General features: G+C 40.3%; 1 protein-coding gene and 1 pseudogene across 13 annotated transcripts in view; both read left to right on the top strand.

The window, feature by feature from the left end:
- Positions 1 to 19,200, top strand: part of LOC128105326 (myomegalin-like) — a 198,778-nt gene that overhangs the window by 97,114 nt on the left and 82,464 nt on the right. For 9 of the 13 annotated variants that reach the window (XM_052730389.1, XM_052730390.1, XM_052730377.1 and 6 more), the window contains 4 exons: positions 2,630 to 2,706; positions 4,983 to 5,106; positions 5,287 to 5,462; positions 5,737 to 5,854. In XM_052730389.1, the coding sequence (XP_052586349.1) occupies positions 2,630 to 2,706; positions 4,983 to 5,106; positions 5,287 to 5,462; positions 5,737 to 5,854 (495 nt within the window). Of the gene's footprint in view, positions 1 to 2,629; positions 2,707 to 4,982; positions 5,107 to 5,286; positions 5,463 to 5,736; positions 5,855 to 13,627; positions 13,708 to 16,184; positions 16,245 to 17,187; positions 17,668 to 19,200 lie in introns of those variants that run through there. The other 4 variants (XM_052730384.1, XM_052730385.1, XM_052730386.1 and 1 more) reach the window with 4 other exon arrangements.
- LOC128105328 (transformer-2 protein homolog alpha-like) lies at positions 13,752 to 16,178 on the top strand (annotated as a pseudogene).

The raw sequence follows: 19,200 nt of genomic DNA, 5'->3' as shown, positions 1-19,200 counted from the left end.
GCTGTTCGAAGATTCTTAGTAACCCAAATATTTAAAGCAGGCTTCTACTGTTCCCAGTAAGTATTCCTGCTTCACCCATCTATCATGAGACACGAGTTCTGAGATCTTTCACAAGTATAACACGATACTCTCGTGTGGCCTTTGACACCAAGAGGTTGGTGGTTGGTATACAATGTCATAGAATAAATCTGTCACGCTGCTGTGGCATCCACGGTGCACCTTTCCTGTGCTTTGGCTATTCTAACTCTGACTGCTCGGCTAGCCTTTGACCTCTTTACTCTTTTTCCCCCTTGTACTCATTAAATTTTTAAAATTATTTTATCTTTGAGATTAAAATACAATGACATAATTTCCCCTTTCTCTTTCCTCCCTTCAAACCCTTCCATATACCCCTCCTTGCTCTTTCAAATCCATGGCCTCTATTTTTCATAAATTGTTGTTACATACACACATGTATGCACACACACACACACACACACACACACACACACACACACACATATATATATATATATATATTCCTAAATACATAAATACAATCTATTTGGTCTATGTACTGTTACTTGTATGTATGTTTTTAGGACTGACCATTTGGTATTGGGGTACCAGTTGGTACGCTCTTCTCCCTGGGGAAGACTTTTCTCCTGCTCTCGTCATTCCTTAGCTGCCTGTAGCTCTTTGTGTAGGGCTGAGGGCTGTGGTCTTTCTCCCATCCACACCAGCATGTCTGTTGTTGCTGTCCTTGTTCAGCTCATGTTTAGGCATCCATGCTGGTGAGACTTTATGGGTAGAGCTTCTGGCATTACTGGTGAGTCTTTGATTGCCACTGGCTCCCCCCATTTCTTCTTCATCATGGCATTCACAAACCAGATGCATCCTTTCTTCCTTCCTTTCTCCCTTCCTTCCTTCCTTTTTCCCTTCCTTCTTTCCTTCCTTTCTTCTTTCCTTCCTCCTTCCTTTCTTCCTTCCTTTTTAATTCCTTCCTTCTTTCTTTCCTTCCTCCTTCCTGTCTTCCTTCTTTCTTTCCTTCCTTCCTTCCTTCCCTCCCTCCCTTCTGTGTATTTCATATGTGTGATATATATGTATACGTATGCATATATGTGTGGGAGAGCATGCCCCATGAGGAAGCCAAAGGAAGATGTCTGGTGTCTGTTCTATCACTCTATATTTTATTCCTGGAGCAGGATCTCTCAGTGAATCTGATCTGGCTAGAATGGCAGCTACCAAGTTCCAAGATTTTGATGTCTCCAGTCCTTATCTTCCTTCTCATCCCTCCCGCTCTGTTCCCCATGCTGGGGCCACAGGCCCACACACCAGCTATCTTACATGGTGCTGAGGATCTGATCTTAGGTCCTCATGCTTGCACAGTAAGCACTGTTAGCAATCGAGTCACCTCCTGGCTCGGCTAATGCTCTGTATTGACTTCCCATTCCTCATACACAGCTGGCTATTTAATCTGCTGTGCAACAGCACTAAATCCTTGTTCACACTCTGCAGGCATGCCTTTATTTCCTTTTTCTGTTTGCCAAAATCTCCCCCCCCCCCCGCCCCCACAGGTCTCTGTGGTTTTGTGACTTTTTTTTTTTTAAAGGTTTATTTATTTATTTTGTATACAGTATTCTGCCTACATGCATGCTTGCAGGCCAGAAGAGGGCACCAGATCTCATTACAGATGGTTGTGAGCCACCATGTGGTTGCTGGGAATTGAACTCATGACCTCTGGAAGAGCAGCCAGTGCTCTTAACCGCTGAGCCATCTCTCTAGCCCTCTTTGCCAAAATCTTAAGTGCTGCTGCCTTACCTTATAAGAATTGTTCCCTATGTAGATCCACCACCAAAGACCACTTAATTTATAAAAGTCCAATTTCATAATAAAATTTATGACATTGTTTTTAAAATACACACAAAACTTTTTCCTTAAATAATTAAACCCAGGGCTGGGGAGAGAGTTTAGTAGGGAAAGTGTTTATCATGTAAGCATGATGACCTGAGTTTGATCAACAGCAACTATGCCAAAAAATTAAATAAAACAGAAGAGCCAGGTGTGGTATCTTACACTGGTAATCCCAGGAAAAGCTGGGTGTGGTAGTTTACACTGGTAATTCCAGTGCTGGGGAGACTGAGACAGGTCGATTTCTGGAGCCCACTGGCCACACAGCCTAGCCTAACCTAGAAGAGAGTTCCAAAGTAGTGAGAAAGCTTACCTCAAAGGAAGTAGATGGCTCCTGAGGAATGACACCTGGTGCCCTCTGACCTCTCTGCACATACACCTGCATATACCCGTGCACCAACCCACATGAGCACACATACACAAATAATTAACCCCCTTCATATTTTAAAATATATAGTGGTAGAAAACTTTCATTTTGCTCTATGTCTATCCTCTAATGTTTTAGAGAGCTGATGAGCTAGGACATCATTGGTGATCCAGAGGAGGCATGAATAGCAGCACAGGGGGAATCTCGGAACTGGAGAGCTTGTTTACTGATCCATCTGGATTTCCACATGTGTTGTGGGTTCTGAAAAGGACTGAGATGAGATGAGAGGCTGTGGACCAGAGCCAAGGTCAATAGGAACCAGGATAGAGAGCGCTGACGGCTAGTGATGGTTAATGTCTGTGTGCTTTTCAGAACATCGAGCTGAAGGTTGAAGTGGAGAGCCTGAAACGAGAACTCCAGGACAGGAAACAGCATCTGGATAAGACATGGTGAGTTGCAGGCTGAGTTCTGTGCTGAGCAGTGTGTGCACATGAGTTTCATCCTGCCCCAGACTCGGGCTCACTCGTCAGAGAGGAATGGATTCAGAGGCAAAGTCCTGAACCTTAGCCTGTGGTTGATATATTGTGCACCCCAATAAACTTACCTGGAGGTCAGAGAACAGAACAGCCACTATATTAAACATAGAGGTTAGGCAGTGGTAGCACATGTCTTTAATCCTAGCGTTCCAGAGGCTTATCTCTGTGAGTTCAAGGCCACACTGGAAACAGCCAGGCATGGTGACACACACCTTTAATCCCAGGAAGTGATGGCAGGAAGCAGAAAGGTATATAAAGTGTGAGGACCAGGAACTAGAGGTCTTTTAAGCTTTTAGGCTTTTAGCAGCAGTTCAGCTGAGATCCATTCGGATGAAGACACAGAGGTTTCCAGTTTGAGGAAACATTATTGGCTGAGAAGTTGGCAATGTGAGGTTAGCTGTGGTTTGTTCTTTTTCTCTGATCTTTCAGAATTTACCCCAATAGCTGGCATCAGGTTTTTTATTTAATAAGACCATTTAAGATTCATGTTACATTAGCCTTCACATTTGAATGTGGGGTCTGATTTGGGATGTGAAGCCATGGATTTCATGTTTCCTTGGATGTATCTGTTACTAGGTCAGATACATTTTGGCATGGATGGGTGACTTTCCCAGACCTGAGACTACAAATTTCCTGTTAAATGGGAAAGAACTAATCAGGAGGCAGTGAATGTTAAGTATTTGCAAACAATATTATCAGAAATGATCAGTCAGTCTAAAAAAAAAAAATCAAGAGCTGGTTCAGGGAAAACGGTCACTCTCATGTTCTTCTGGTGAAAGTGGGAGATTATGATATTATTTTTGGTATGATTTATTAATTTTTAAGGTGAAAAAAATCATAAAATTCCTAGAGGAACTCTATTCCTCATAAACGAGGATGCCCATGAGAGGAGAAAGCTAAGAATGCTTCTGCATCATTCTTTGTAATGGCAGAAAACTTCAAGCAACCATCCACTGATTAGCCAATGACTGAACATATTTCAGGACATCTGTCCTGTGGCCTATTACAGTCATATGTACTTTGTGGCATACTTTTCTAAAATATGAAAAACTGGGTTATAGGGAGTTGAATTTATCTCAGAATAATTAAAGTGTGTTCCATTCTCTAAAGCTCCTGGTTCCAGCCTATCAGGTGAATTTCTCAAGGGATGTAGGGCTAACGGAGAAGCTGATCCCCTAAAGTTGCCATTGTTGGATGCTTGGGCTATTTTTTTGACTTTTGTCCCTTCCTGCTTCACAAAGGCTATCTGATGCCAACACCAGAAGATGGGGCTAGCCTCTAGGATGGCGCTGATTAGCGCCCACTATAAATCAAGGAGTTCTGCAATCTCTGGGAATATCTGATCCATCTCCATGGAGACAAACTCCTGGTCCAAATAGCAAAGTGTGCTATGATTTAATGAAGTTCTTCACTCTGAGAACAAGATGATGATGGTTCATGGTTCTCAAAAATGGCTTAAAACACAAACAAAACCTAACCGGAATTAAGATAACTCAGCACCTGGTCTGGGCCCCCAAACTTCTAATCCTCAGATATCCAAGGACAGCTGTTGTGCACTATAAATAAACTGGTGATACCTTACCCCTCATGCTAGTGCCTGGGCAGCCATTCCTAGGGATATCAGAGCAGCCACATGCAGCCCAAACCAGAATGTACTCAGATTAAATATCTGCTCTCTGCCCGGGACCTTGAACACTTGATAGAATTCTGTAGAAGTGTCCCAGACTCAGGACAGTGAGTCTGTGCATTCCTGGTTGTAAAGGAGGGCATTTTGGTGGCTGCCCAAATGAATGTATGTCCTGGCAACCTAAATGGAATGAATATTTAAAACCCAAACAGCAGGGAAGCAGGCTGCTAGCAAACCCCTCTAGGAGAGCACTTTAACTGGGAAAGTCCATGACTGTGACCACAGCTGCTGACTCCTTTGCCTTCACTATGAGCTTCTCCTCTAGAAGCTGTTGCAATCATGGTAACCTCAGGGCAGCAGACCTAGCCTGATTGACAGGAACAAATGAACCTAGAGGTCCTGAAAGGTCAGATGAAATGGTCGGACAGAGTGGGTCCTGGGAACAGTGCCGCAGCAGGGCTTCACGTTCTCCTCCGAGGTGTGAGCGCGTGGCTGGAGCGATCCGAGTCTGCTCATGAGGTTGGGGGTTCTGCTCTAATGAGCAAATGCTATGTGGTTTTAGGACCGATGTGGAGGATCTCAACAGCCAGAATGAAGCAGAGCTCCGGCATCAGGTTGAGGAACGGCAGCAGGAGACAGAACAAGTTTACGAGCTCCTAGAGAACAAGATCCAGCTGCTGCAGGAGGTGAGGAGTGTCCACAGGTCCAGACCGGAGAAGTGGTCCCCCACAGCCCCTGCAGGGCCACCCTATCTTCTGGCCTATCTGCTCTCCTTTACTTCTCTTTTCCACCAAATACCCGTGTATCTTGGAGCTCCTTGGTGGGGCTAGACCACCTCTCAGCTCTCCTTTTTTTTTTTTTTTCAGGAATCCAGGCTAGCAAAGAATGAAGCCGCGCGGATGGCAGCTCTGGTGGAGGTGGAGAAGGGGTGTAACCTGGCGCTCTCAGAGAAGCTGATGGATGCAGCTATGGACAGGGAAGATGCACCGGGAGACCAGGTGAAACCTGGCCAATACTCTGAAGCCCTGGCCCAGAGGGACAGGTAGGTGTCTTTGGTAGTCTTTTCTTGGGCTTCCTTTTCTCTGTTCCCCAGGAAAGCACACTGTAGCCATGCTTTAAGTACTGATAGTGGGCTTTTTCACCCTTTCTAAGATGTCGTGTCCCTCTGGACCAGATTTCTTCTTAAGGTTGGCCCATCATCAATGGCATCCAGTAAGAAAGCTCACTGGTTTGTGGCAGGAGCCTAAATAGGAACAGGTAAATAATTAATGGTTAAATGATTGCACAAAGAGACTCCTTCCATTTCTTTGGCCCAGGAGAATTGAAGAGCTGAGGCAGAGCTTGGCTGCCCAGGAGGGACTCGTGGAACAGCTGTCTCAAGAGAAACAACAACTGCTACATCTGCTGGAGGAGCCAGGGAGCATGGAGGTGCAGGTGAGGCTCAGGCTGGGCAGCCTGGGCACCAGATCGCTAATTCCTTGAGCACTTGTTACTGATTGGTATACCACAAATCACTACACACTTTGCTGCTTATGACACGTGTCTTTATCATGCAAGCTTTTGTGGTGGAAATCCAGATGAGGCTCCTCTGGATCTTACTTTAAGGTCTCATGGGTCTGAAATCCAGGTGTGGACTAGGTTTCTTATCTGGAGGCAGGCCTTGGAAAGGCTCTGTATCTAAGGCCCCATCATCACTGGCAGAATTGATTTCTGTGAGGTAGTAGAGTCATGGGATAAAGACTGTTGCTCCTCTATCTCCTTGCCTCTCTTTTCGGGGGCTCACCTGACTATGACAGACCCACTGTTTGGTTAGTTTAAAGTCAACTGATTATGGGGCTGGTCAGCAGTTAAGAGTGCACACTGCTCTTTAGACTAGAGCTTGGTTCCCAGCACCCATGTCAAGCACTTAAAACACCCGTAACTCCAGCTTCAGGGAAATCTAGTTCCTCTGGCCTCTGTGGGCACTTGTACCAACATGCTCATACCCACACTCAGATTCATACAAACACATAATTAAAAATAAACAAATATTTTTAAAGCCAATCGATTAAGACTCTTAATTATATCTGGAAATTCTGCTCACTTTGATGTAGACTGTAGCACAATTGTGCAGTGATATTCCGTCATGCTTGTCATGTAGTATTTATTGAGAAGCAAATCTTTCTCTATAACACTCCAAGGGGGTGGATAGTACACAAAGGTATAGGTAGATACCAGAGAATTATAGGGAGAGTCTTAAAGTTTCCCAACAATGCTGAGTGATTTATAACTACAAACAATGATCTTTTAAAGTAAGCTTTACTATAAAAGACCTTGCAAATAAATAAAAACATCATGCATCAAAATTAAGCAGACCCAAAGTCTATACAACTTAATGAAATTATGTATTGGCATTCACAATTGAAGCTGTGAAGCTTTATATTAAATTTTACACTTTCACAGTTAAATCTTTTTATGCACTCAGTCACTACCAAAACCAAAAGTGACATGACTTGGAGCTAGAAAACAATTATCTTTTGCATTCTCTTTTATCATTTCTGTCCATTACTTGCCGTTGGTCCTTCGCATCCCCTTACATTTAGCCTTTCTTGTTCTTGTTCCTTCTTGTTACACTGAACGCACATGCATATTTGTTGACTTATATTACTGGTGACTAGATTCCACATATTTGAGGGAATAAGTGGTTTATTTCTTTCTGAGACCAAACTTAATGTTGTCCTTTATTAATCCATCTGTTTTTCTGCAATATTTTAAACTTCACTTTTCCTTAGATCTGAGTAGTAGTCCATTATATATGGTGTGTGTGTGTGTGTGTGTGTGTGTGTGTGTGTGTGTGTGTGTGTGTATGTGTGTGTGTAAAACAAATTTTATAATCCATTCCTCTGTTGATGTACAACGATGATGATTCCAATTCCTTGCTATAGTGAACAAATCAGTAATAAACATGGGTGCAAACAGATCTGTGGTAGGGCATGGAATTCTCTGGATATACATCCAGGAGTGAAATATCTAGGTCATATAGTAGTTCTATTTTTCATTTTTGGGGAAATATCCAAATGATTCACCCCCACCAACAGTAAATAGGGTTCCTTTCTCTCCACATCTTCTCCAACATTTGCTATTGTAAGTGTTGATGACAGCCATCTGTCTGGAGTGAGGCAGGATCCCTTGGTAGTTTTAAGCTGCATTTCTCTGATGGCTTGGAACACTGAACACTTCTAAAATAGTTATTGGCCATTTGTCTGTCTGTCTTTCCTCTGTCTTTCTTTTGAAACTGTCTGTTCAGTTCATTTGCCTGTTTGTTGACTGGCAGTTTGATTTCCTTGGTATTTAGTTTCTGGGGTTCTTTGTAAGTTCTGGATGCTAGCCCTTGTCTGAAGTGCAGCTGCTAAAGATTGTCTTCCGTCCTGTGGGCTGTCTGTTCACTCCGCTGATGGTTTCCTTTGCTGGATGGAAACTTTATTTTCAATATAGTCCCATCTGCGGATACTTGGAGTTAGTGCCTGTGCAGTTTTAATGTTCATGGGGCTGGAGAGATGGCTGAGCTGTTAAGAGCACCGACTGCTTTTTCATAGGATCTGAGTTTAATTCCCAGTGCCCACATGGTGACTTAACAACCATCTGTAATTCCAGTTCCAAGGGGGATCTAACATCCTCTTCTGGCCTCCATGGGCACTGCACAGACATACATGCAGGCCAAACACCCGAACACATAAAATAAAAATAAATGGATCATAAAAAATATTGAAAAATTCTTGCCTAACTCAGTGTGTTGAAGAGTATCCCTGTACTTTTCTGAAAGTTTCAGCATTTCAGGTTTTAAATGAAGGTCTTTGATCCATTTTGAATTGATTTTTGTACAAAGTGAAAGGTAAGTACCTAGTTTCCTTCTTGCGCAGGTGGAAAGTCAGTTTTGCTGGCACCATTTGTTGAATAGGCTGTATTTTTTTCCAAAGTAGTCTTTCCCTCTTTTGTCAGAAGTTAAGTGAGCGTAGATTTGCCATTTTTTTTTTTTTTTTTTTTTTTTTTTTTGGTTTTTCGAGACAGGGTTTCTCTGTGTAGCTTTGCGCCTTTCCTGGGACTCACTTGGTAGCCCAGGCTGGCCTTGAACTCACAGAGATCCGCCTGGCTCTGCCTCCCGAGTGCTGGGATTAAAGGCGTGCGCCACCACCGCCCGGCCAGATTTGCCATTTTAGTTTTAGGTTCTATAGTCTATTCCATTAGTCTGTCTGTTTCCATGCCAGGACCAGGCTGTCTTTGTCACTACAGCTCTGTGGTATAGTTTGAGGTTAGTATTGTAATATCACCACCATCAGTTGTCCTTACTCCTTAGGATGCTTTGGTTATTTGTGGTCTTCTGTGGTTCTAGACAAACTCTACAATTATTTTCTCTAAATCTGTGAGACATGATATGGAAATTTCAATAGGTATTGCATCAATTCTGTATATTAATTTTGGTAGTATAGACATTTTTATAATATTAATTCTTTCTATACAGGAACAAGAAATATTTTTCCAGTATCTAATATTTTCTGTGATTTCCTTTTTCAATAACTTGAAATTTTTGCCTTAGAAGTCTTTCACATCTTTTTGTTTTGTTTTGTTTTGTTTTTGGTTTTTTGTTTTGTTTTGTTTTGTTTGTTTTGTTTTTGTTTTTGTTCTTTTTCCGGAGCTGAGGACCAAACCCAGGGCCTTGAGCTTTCTAGGCAAGTGCTCTACCGCTGAGCTAAATCCCCAACCCTCGTCTTTCACTTCTTTAGCTACATTAATTTCTAAATATCTACTTTCCAGAAGTGGTGTTTGGAATAATTTTCCTAATTTCTTTCTCAGAGTATTTGTATAAATAAAATCTCAGTACTGGATTTTCTTTTCTTTTCTTTCTTTCTTTCTCTTTTGTTCTTTCTTTCTTTTTCTAAATATTGAGTTTGAATCTTGCAACTTTACTGTGTAAATATCTGCTTTCCAGGTGTGGTGAATGGAATAATTTTCCTAATTTCTTTCTCAGATCATTTGTATAAATAAGAGCTACTGGGTTTTCTTTTCTTTCTTCCTTTCTTTTTTTTTTTATAATATTGATTGTGCATCTTGCAACTTTACTGTGTTAATTATGTCCAAGAGTTTTTTTAATACACTCAAAATGGTCTTTTAAGTAAAGAATGATGTTACCTACAAATAGGGATAGTTTGACTGCTTCCTTCTTTTATGTTTTTCTCTTGTCCAGACTCTGAGCATGTTTGCCATGCATTTTGTTTAGAAGCAAAACAGCACTTCAAAGGGATGAAAATTACACAAAGGTATAGATAGATACCAGAGAATCATGGGGACAGTCTTAGAGTTTTCTGTAGTCAGACCTTTTCGTTGGGACTGCCAGCTTGCCAATAATGACATGGTGACTTCTTATTAATTATGAAAGCTCAACTAATAGCTCAGGCTTGTTTCTAACTAGCTCTTATAACATAAATTAGCCCATATTTTTATTAATTTATGTTCTACCATGTGGTTTTTACCTCTGTCCCATTTTATGTGTCCAACTCATTGCACATCTGGCTGGTGACTCTCCACATCTCTGCCCTTCTTCTTCCCAGCATCCTCTCTGCCCCCCAAATCCTGCCTAGCTATTGGCCATTCAGCTTTTTATTAAACCAATCTGAGTGACCAATCTTCACAGTGCACAAAAAGATTATTCCACAACATTTCCCTCTTTTTGTCTAAATAAAAAGGAAAGGATTTAACTCTTAATATAATAAAACTATATACAACAAGAACAATTATCAGGTAAGAATTACATTTACAATGTCCAGTCCGTTAATATTTGGCAAATTTAGAGAAAATATTCCATTATCTATCCTCTCTTGGTGAGTCCAAAGTTCTGTACCTAACTTACCTTTTATCATAACTAAGGAAAACTATAATTATCTAGTCTTCAACTCCATCAAAGACCCCAGAAGGATATAATACTACCTGAGTAAACAGGAAGTACAGTGCAAGCCATTTCCAAAATGACAGAGACATCTGGCTGCCTGGACCCAAAAGTTTTTCTGAAAAATTAGGGCATCCATCTTCAGCCTACAGGCCTAGAATATCTGACAAACTTTTCTGTAAAGCAGGAATTTTTGAAGAACTGTCCTACCCTGTCTTGAAAAAGTTCAGCAGTTGCTTTTCTTTGTGTCCTGCTGGTCCAGTTTGGACAGTAACTGTCAGAAGTTGAGGCAAGGGCAGTTTCTTGCCCAGTGGCTAACTTTTGCCACAAAGAAAGCAAACTCCATATGGAAGTTCTTGGATGTCCATCATCTTCTCTGAAGTAGATTGGTGCTGCCTGGAGCAGATGTGTCTCATTGTCATAAAAAGTCTTATTTTATTAAAATATTTTAAATTCCATATTTTGTAGGTCTTTGAAGTATTTAAAGATCACTTATCTATCTAAAATATATCTCTGATTACTTAACATAACTAACATGACTATAAGTTTGATTGTTATAGGTGACTGTTAACCTGTATTTATTATCCTAAATAACTTTCAAAGACTAAAACTTTATATGACCTTTTAAAATGAACTGCATAGGTGCAAAACCTTAAACAAGAATAGAAACATATATACAGTATAACAAAAATAACCTTAAATTTGTATCAGTATACAAAAATCCATAGCAATGTAAAATATTTATGACTAGTATTTGCTTTTTAGTTTAAAAGTAGATTCAATAATCTATTCTTTTTTTCCATCATTTCTATACTGTATCCCTCCTTTTTCCTTCAGAAAGAGATCCTTGAATCTAACACCTTTGTTTAGATCATTTTCCTGACCATGACAAATAACAACTTGTAACTAACACCCCTAAATGATGACAAGCATCTATAACTCATCAAATGACCAAAATCCACCCACCCTACCTCTTGGGAATGTGGGTGTCATATTTTCTAGACTGATTCCTGTTGTCTTGTGGTACTGGCATCTTTAGGAGACCCTGGAAAAATTGGGATAATGGTCAAGTCCTGGGAGAGTTAGATGTATTATTTGTTGTCCAGGCTCTGTGAAATGGGAAAGTGCAAGGCTTATCTGAAGTCCTGGCTGGACCATCTCAGCCAGCAGCCTTGAAGCTGTTCTGGATTAAGAACTCTGAGGAAACTGCAACAGAGACACTCTGAGAGGCTGGATCACCTGGCCCACCCATTTTCATTGGCGTCTGGTCCTCTTGATCTGTCTTGTAGGTTTTTTTTTTTTGTTGGTTTTCTTTATGTCTGTAGCTAGGATTTTCAGGTGTTCTTCCCCAATCAAATCTGGTCCTCTTTAACCTTGAACAAATCCACAGCCTTTTTTTCCCCTGTGGAAACAAAAATACAACATCTTCCCCAAAGTAACATATCATTTTGCTTTCATTTTGAAGTTTAAGACATTTTTCAAATATATAGGTTGCTTTAATTTAGTAGTTTTTATACTCCAATGTCCCTCAGCAGTTATTGTTTGCTCATCCTCAATCAAAAAAAATTAAAGACAACACAATAGCATACAGGATCCAGACTCCCTGTGTAATTTCCAACTTTATGTGGCTTTTTTCTTTTACATTACATTTTCTTTAAAGATTTTATTATTTTTAAACTATTTTTATGACTGTTTATACCCTTTTTCTTTTTTTTTCTTAAGTACATTTTTAAACACAGTGTAACCTGTTTAGAGGTTGTTGTTTTTTTTTATTCGAATCTATTTTACTCCGTATCTGTAACCTTTTCTGTCTGCATGAGCAAAACTTAAACCACTGTTCAGCTTAGCTCATGGTGTGCTGGTGGCTGGCTCCACCCACCTTGGTTCCCTGAGAGTCTAGCCTCATGGTGGAGGTACCAGCAGGTGCCACATTTATTGCTCCAGCTCCAGGAAGTTTCTGGGGCCACACTGCTGTAGTTTCTACCTCATCTCATGCCACCAAGTAGCACATCACCAGCTATGCAAAAATCTCACATAAGTGCTCAGTAGCAGGGCCTCTTAAAAGACCCATGCCTCTGTTTGCCACTAGCACCAAGCCTACCTGAGAGACTGCCAGGAAGCTGCATTTGACTCTGTGTTCCAATTTTTTTTTAACTTTCTCAGGCCTTATGTGGTTGTACATGGCCCAGGTTGGGTGCCATTTGTAGGCAGATTTTTTTCTGTCACTCCTGCCAGCTTCTAAATCATAACACAAAGACTTATTATTACTTATAAATGCTCAGCTGATAGCTTAGGCTTGTTTATAACTAGTTCCTATAACTTAAATTAACCCATATTTTTATTAATTTGTGTTCTACCATGGGGCTTTTACCTCTTGTGGGAGCCCAAATTACTCAGGGTCAGAGAATCTGAGACTGCTTTACCCAGCAGGGCTGCATAATGGGATGATTTGACCATGGGCATATTTACCAGGTGTTTGGAAGGGTCTACACTTGGCTGTATGGTATGCTTTGATCTTGCAGGAGGGAGTCTTTTGCCTCTTCCCTTGGCATATTATAAAAAGCCCTTTTGAATAAACAAAGGGGCTGTTGGGTATTGACCCAGGCCCTCCTGAAACTATCCTGTGTCTCTGTCTTTCTCCTCATTGTCTATCTTTCTATTTGATATTTTCTCGTTCCTCTCTCCTCTACCAAGAACCGTTCGGTAGGTGGGAGCTGGTTGGAGCTGGTCTCCCAGCAGACTCCCACAACCTCTATCCCATTTTGTGTGTCCAACTCATTTCATGTCTGGCTGGCACTCGCCACACCTCTGCCCTTCTTCTTCCCAGTGTCCTCTCTGCCTCCCCAATCCTGTCTAGCTATTAGCTTTTCAACTTTTTATTAAATCAATCTGAGTGAGCAATCCTCACAGTGTACAAAAAGATTATTCCACAACAGTTCTCCCAGCAATGCTGAATGGTTTCTAGCTTCCTACAACATACAATGTGGTTTTGATGTTGGAGAGCCTGCCTCTACTGTGGAGAAAATGATTATAGTATCAACTACATTGTTGTTCTTGAAAGTAACCACAGCCTGAGTGCCCTTCCTCCACTTGACTTTAATTTACTAAAGCCACATTTTCTAAGTGAGCCCTAGAATGTATCTATGCTTAAGCAACACAGTTTCTAGACATTTTCCAATTTCTATGTTGTTTTTAGACCAATAAAAAACAAAATGTGCATTTTGCTGGAGCCTGCAAGCTAGTACATGTGGAGCACAGCACTCTCATCATGTTCTTCCTCCCCACAGTCCAGACCTGGGGTGAATAGGCCCTCAGCTCTCAAGCCCAGACTTGTCCTTCATCTAGTTCTGGGCAGCACCTGGCTGAGGTGAGTGATATAGAGGACATCTTGGAGGGCGTAGAGTCTCTCAGTCACAATTTCCAACGGAAACTCCTGATAAGTAAAAGCAAAGAGCAGGTCAGAATCTTGTAGCTCATCGAGGGTTTCCAAATACTCTGAATCCCATTCTTGATAAAGATCAAAACCCAAGTCTAGGTCAAGGAGGCATTCTCACAGATGCTATACTCAATCAAGGTACCATTTGCCTAGAACATGATCTGAAGTGGGTCCTAAACACCAGAATATCCAAGGCAAAGAAGCCTGAGTCACTCTCCATCTAATTACAGAAGACATCTGGCAGCAGGGCAAATCCTGATCCCAGCCATTGCCTAGTTGGCCAAGACTCTGTGTTGTGTCTGCATCATCAGGAAGTATTGTCTCAATATGGATGATTGAGCAGTGTCAATGTGGTTTATGATCCATGGACTAGGCTATCATGTGGTTTTGCTTTTGTGTACTTTGAGAGGATAGATGACTCTAAGGAGGCTATGGAAAGGGCATATGGAATAGGGATGCAGAGTAGAAGAATTCATGTGGACTATTCTATCGCCAAGAAAGCACAGGTCTACCCCAGGCATTTACATAGGCAGACCAACTCATAGCAGTGATGGAGGTAGTGGCAGGGGTAGACATTAGGCTCCTCACTGTGACAGAGGATACAATGAGAGTATGACAGATATGAATATTATGATTACCAGTGCAGATCACCTTCTCCCAGTTATAGCCGATACAGAGCACAGGCAAGAATTCCATCCTACAGCCCAAGATGACATTGATAATAAGAGTAGTTGCAGCCTAGGACTTTCCTTCCTTTCTTTTGATTCTGGATTTCCCCACGCTTCCAGTGCTCCTTAGCTACAAAAAAAAGTCTCTGGTTTATTTAATTTGTACTTGGCTAGTTGCAAGTTGCTGTTTTCTACCCCTTTTGCTATATATAGTCTTATAGATGTTAATTGTTGTTTTGAGTAGATCAACATCATGAGTTAAAAGGATCCCTGTGTTATACTTGGTAATTCCTCATTGCTTTTACAGAGGATTAACTCCTAACCATGAGGAAAGAAATGATCTTTCAAAAGCTTTTGTGACAGGTACTGTAGTCGACGTACTGAATATCTGCGGTCATGACGATCTGCTCTTTAACCTTCCCTTGAGGAAGATGAATAACACTGTAAGAAGGTCAGCTATGTCAGGTTTGTCTGGAGTGGCATGAAACAGTTGATGGTGAGTGTAAAAAGTCTGAAGCTATCAGAGAAGATATGGGACATTTCTTTTGAAAAATGCAGCTTTGAAACTCTAAAAACTAAGTCATTTTTTAGAGATTAAAAACTTGTAGATTCCTATAAAACATGCTGTATTTGAAGTTACATGTTAAACCTTACAAACTTAAAGTATGGTTTTTATGTTACTTATGGAAACCTAAGAATTCCCCTAATCACTCTATTACCTAGAACTATTATATAATTTGCTGTTAGAATTTTTGGTATTGGAACATGGGTTAAGTGTAGAGTGACACTGCATAGTATATAATCCTAAAATACATTTGGGGAAGAGTAATTTCAGATAAATGTAAACTTGAAAATGAGGGGAAGCAAAGGAACCCCGCAAATGTATGGTTTAATGTATTGTTTCACATAAACAAATTCTGGAGTCTCGATAAAAGAGTGGTGAGTAGGCCAGGCAGTGGTGGGGCATGCCTGTAATCCCAGTACTTGGAAGGCAGAGACAAGTGATCTCTGTAAGTTCAAGGCCAGCCTGGTCTACAGAGTGAGTTCCAGGATAGCTAGGGCGATTACACAGAGAAGCCCAGTCTCAAAAAAACCAAAAAGAAAAAAAGAGTGGTAATTAAGAATCAATTTAAAAGTGTTTCCCAGCTTTATCTATCCACAGCATATATACTAGAGGGTAAGATCTGTAAACAACAGAGGAAAGTAGATGGAATTTTTCAATAGGTGCTTAAGCCACAATGACTCTGAAAAGTATTTTATGTATACTTTGATTAGGGGAGAAAAAAACCTCTTGACTACAAAAAAGATCTGGCTTTCTGATTTGACTGTTTACGAGCCGTGCGACAGAGATACCTCACTTTTCCTTTCCTGTCAATATAAAATTAGAAGATTAGCCCCAAACAGTCTCTAAAGTCTGTCAGGCTAACATTCTACAGCAATTACTCCAGCAGCTTCAGGAAAAATTATATGTGTCCTTGAGTAAGCATTTTGAAAGACATAATACTATTGGGTAAATTCTGAAATAAAATCACCCACGTAGCTTGTTTTGTATTTCCTGATACAGAAATGCTGCTATACTTAGTACATATATATTTTCATCCTCTTTGGTGACACTGAAGAGGATATATGTAGTTTGTAATATACATGGGGACTGGTTGGGTATCAGTTTTCACATCAGATTTAAAAAGCAAAAAGATTATTATTTCAAAAAGACAAAATCACTTGTATTCTCCTCTAAAGGAATGCTCAGAACAAGGCTAAGTACAGCAACCTAAAACAAAATGGCATCAGTATTTGCAGGTAAAGTACATTAAATTCCATAATGTGTGTTATCTTGATGTGCTTTTGAAATACTACCTGGTATCTATAAGGTTTATTATTGTCGCCCAACACATACACTTAGATATACAATCATATCATGCTGTTAATTCTATCATACAGTATTTTCCTATCTTTTCATAGAACATTCATTTTGAGAGAAAACAAGTATACATCTGTGTACTGATCAGTCAATCAGGGCTGCTTTGGTTGGATGCCACTTTAGGACCCATTCACCACCTAAAAGCTGAGTGGGCCATGCCTCCTGCACAGTGAAGAGGGTACCATGGAACTCATGAGCACTGGGGCCTGTGAAAGGAAGTCCTCCTAGGTGTTGGGGACAAGAAGCCACCCCATAACTCATTTACTTCTCTCCCTTTGATGACTCAAAGCTATGGGGAAAACCATCAGGACTGGCAGTATATGTAGACTAGTTTGTATTATCAGCTCTAAAATGACCCAAAGTGACTCAGAGCCTTTTAGTAAATGTCTACTCCAGTGGGTGTTCATATTGTGAATGAAAGGGTGGGTTCAGTCCATGCTTTTAGACAGAGTGAAATATTAGAGTGATTTCTGTAAGATCTCAAATACTCTTGGCAATCTTTAAGTGCTTCATATTAACTTCTGGAAGGTGTTAAGGTTTAATGTGAGATATCTTTCACAGGCTCATGTGTTTGAATGTTTGGTCCCCAATAGGTGGTATGTTTTAGGTTATACAAACTTTAAGTGTGTCACTGGGGTACATGCCTTGGGGATTAAAGGTTTACTCTGTTTCCATTTTGCTCTGCTTCCTAATCCTCTTAGAGATAAGGGAGAGCCTATAACCACAGCATTATTCACTGTCATGCCTTTCCCACCATGATGGATTGTACATATGCTCAAACTCTGAGCAAAAACAAACCTCTCTTATGATGCTTCTTTTTAGGTATTTTATCAGTGATGAGAAAAGTGACAAACACAGAAGGATCAGTCAAGTCCAAGTTCAGGGGAGGAATTTTGCTCTTTCTATGCTGATTGGGTTGTGAAGCCTCCTGGCTTGTAAATAAGGAAGCAGAATGACAAGAATCAGCTTGGATTTTGAAATTTGAACCTTAGTGGCACCATTCTCTAAATGAATAACATTGGACGAACATAGTTTCCTCTTCTGTAAAAATACCCAATATTCAGTCACTTATGAAAGTTAGAAGTAACAAATGTGAAGTATCTTGTATATAGTCCAAAACATCATAACAACTACTATAATTATCCATAGTAACAACTTTAAAGTGACTAAGCAGATATATAAAAATATTGTCAATGAGTCTTCTGTTACAAACGTCTCTCAAATTGTAACCACCTTCATTTTACAAAACAACAAAAATGTAAAATTAATAAATGTATCCGTTCTCGGTGCCATTAACGGTCACAGTTCTCTCATTGTATCTGTCAACCTAGACGATGACTGGACTCTAGAGTGGCCACTTTGCATTCTTGCTCCCCAGGACACACACCAATGTGAATAGTTCAGGAAAAACTAATCACAGTGATTCTTCTGTTTATTTACTAAACAAAAAGAAATATTGAGGCATTTTCTGCTACATCTTGGGTACATTTAGACATAAATGGTTCCAATTATTATAATATAAAATGAGATAGTTGGTTGGATTTCTTAATCATATGAACCCAGGGTATTTTAAAATAATCATCAGGGCTGGAGAGATGGCTCAGCAGTTAAGAGCACTGTCTGCTCTTCCAGAGGACTCAGGTTCAATTCCCAGCAACCACATGGTGGCTCACAACTGTTTGTATCTCCAGTTCTAGGGGACCAAAACAATTAATACACATAAAATAAAAATAAATAAATTATAAAATATCAAAGAACATCCAATGGTTTTTCCTTAGTAATAAAATCAACACATATTGTAGAATTCCCTTAGCAAGTACTACTTAGAATATTTTCTATAGTAACTTGATTTAATTATACCCTGAAAATAACTGTGAGGTAGATATTATATGTGTGTTTGTGCATCTATCTATCTATCTATCTATCTATCTATCTATGCAGAACTTGGAATACAATAATGCTTATTTTCATATACAAATTTTTAATGAGATTATATGAAAAGAGTTAAAAGAGACCTTGTATTGTATGAACATCTCTATAAATGATAAAGCTTCAGATGCAGCATGACCCAGGTTGCTATGTTGGCAATTCAAAAGCAGCAAGTGATTATTCCCTAAAGTGATGAGAAAGTGGCAAATTTGCCAAATAAAAACACAACCTTCCTTTGATTCACTTAGTAATTTAGTTCATGGGAAATGAACTTTATAGTAGCATTCTGTTTACATTTACAACAGAATCTAGGTTTGGCTTCAGGTGATTACACACAGCTTGGATACTACTGTCAATTTACAGTGGAACATTTGAGTAATTTGGGATTTGAGTCAGTGGTTTGTCCTGCCCATTTCAAGTCACATGCATCCTTTGCCTCTTCCTCCTCATAACAATTAAAAGAAGACACTCCCCCATTTCATGGATTTCTAAAATGCACTCTAGGTTGTCCTAGGGTCAAGGCAAGCCTAGCTTCAGAAGCTGATTGTCCTATCAGATATTAGCATGTAATAGTATAATAAACAGTAATAGAAATATGTACATAGTTCTAAAGGGACCCCAGATGACAGGGATCAATTAACTCTATCTTTGGAAGCTGAAGAGGGAAACACCTGGACACCACTTTGGGCTGTGAAGGCCTAATACATTGGGGAGAAAAAAGGAGATGGCCATTGTTACAGGTGGAAACTGAACTGTCTCCAGCAGGCTCCTGTGTCTGAACTCCTAGTGTCCTGCTGAGACCTGCACAACTTTGGACTTGCCCTGACTGGGGCAGGGCAAAGAAGAAATAGCAGACACAAATAACATAAAGCTGGGATGAAGCTGGCCATGCTCTTGATGGAGCAG

This window comes from Peromyscus californicus, unplaced genomic scaffold, assembly GCF_007827085.1.
Source record: "Peromyscus californicus insignis strain IS unplaced genomic scaffold, ASM782708v3 Scaffold_9__1_contigs__length_137607984, whole genome shotgun sequence".
Taxonomy (NCBI): Eukaryota; Metazoa; Chordata; class Mammalia; order Rodentia; family Cricetidae; genus Peromyscus; species Peromyscus californicus.
This window is presented reverse-complemented; position numbering and strand designations above follow the sequence as displayed.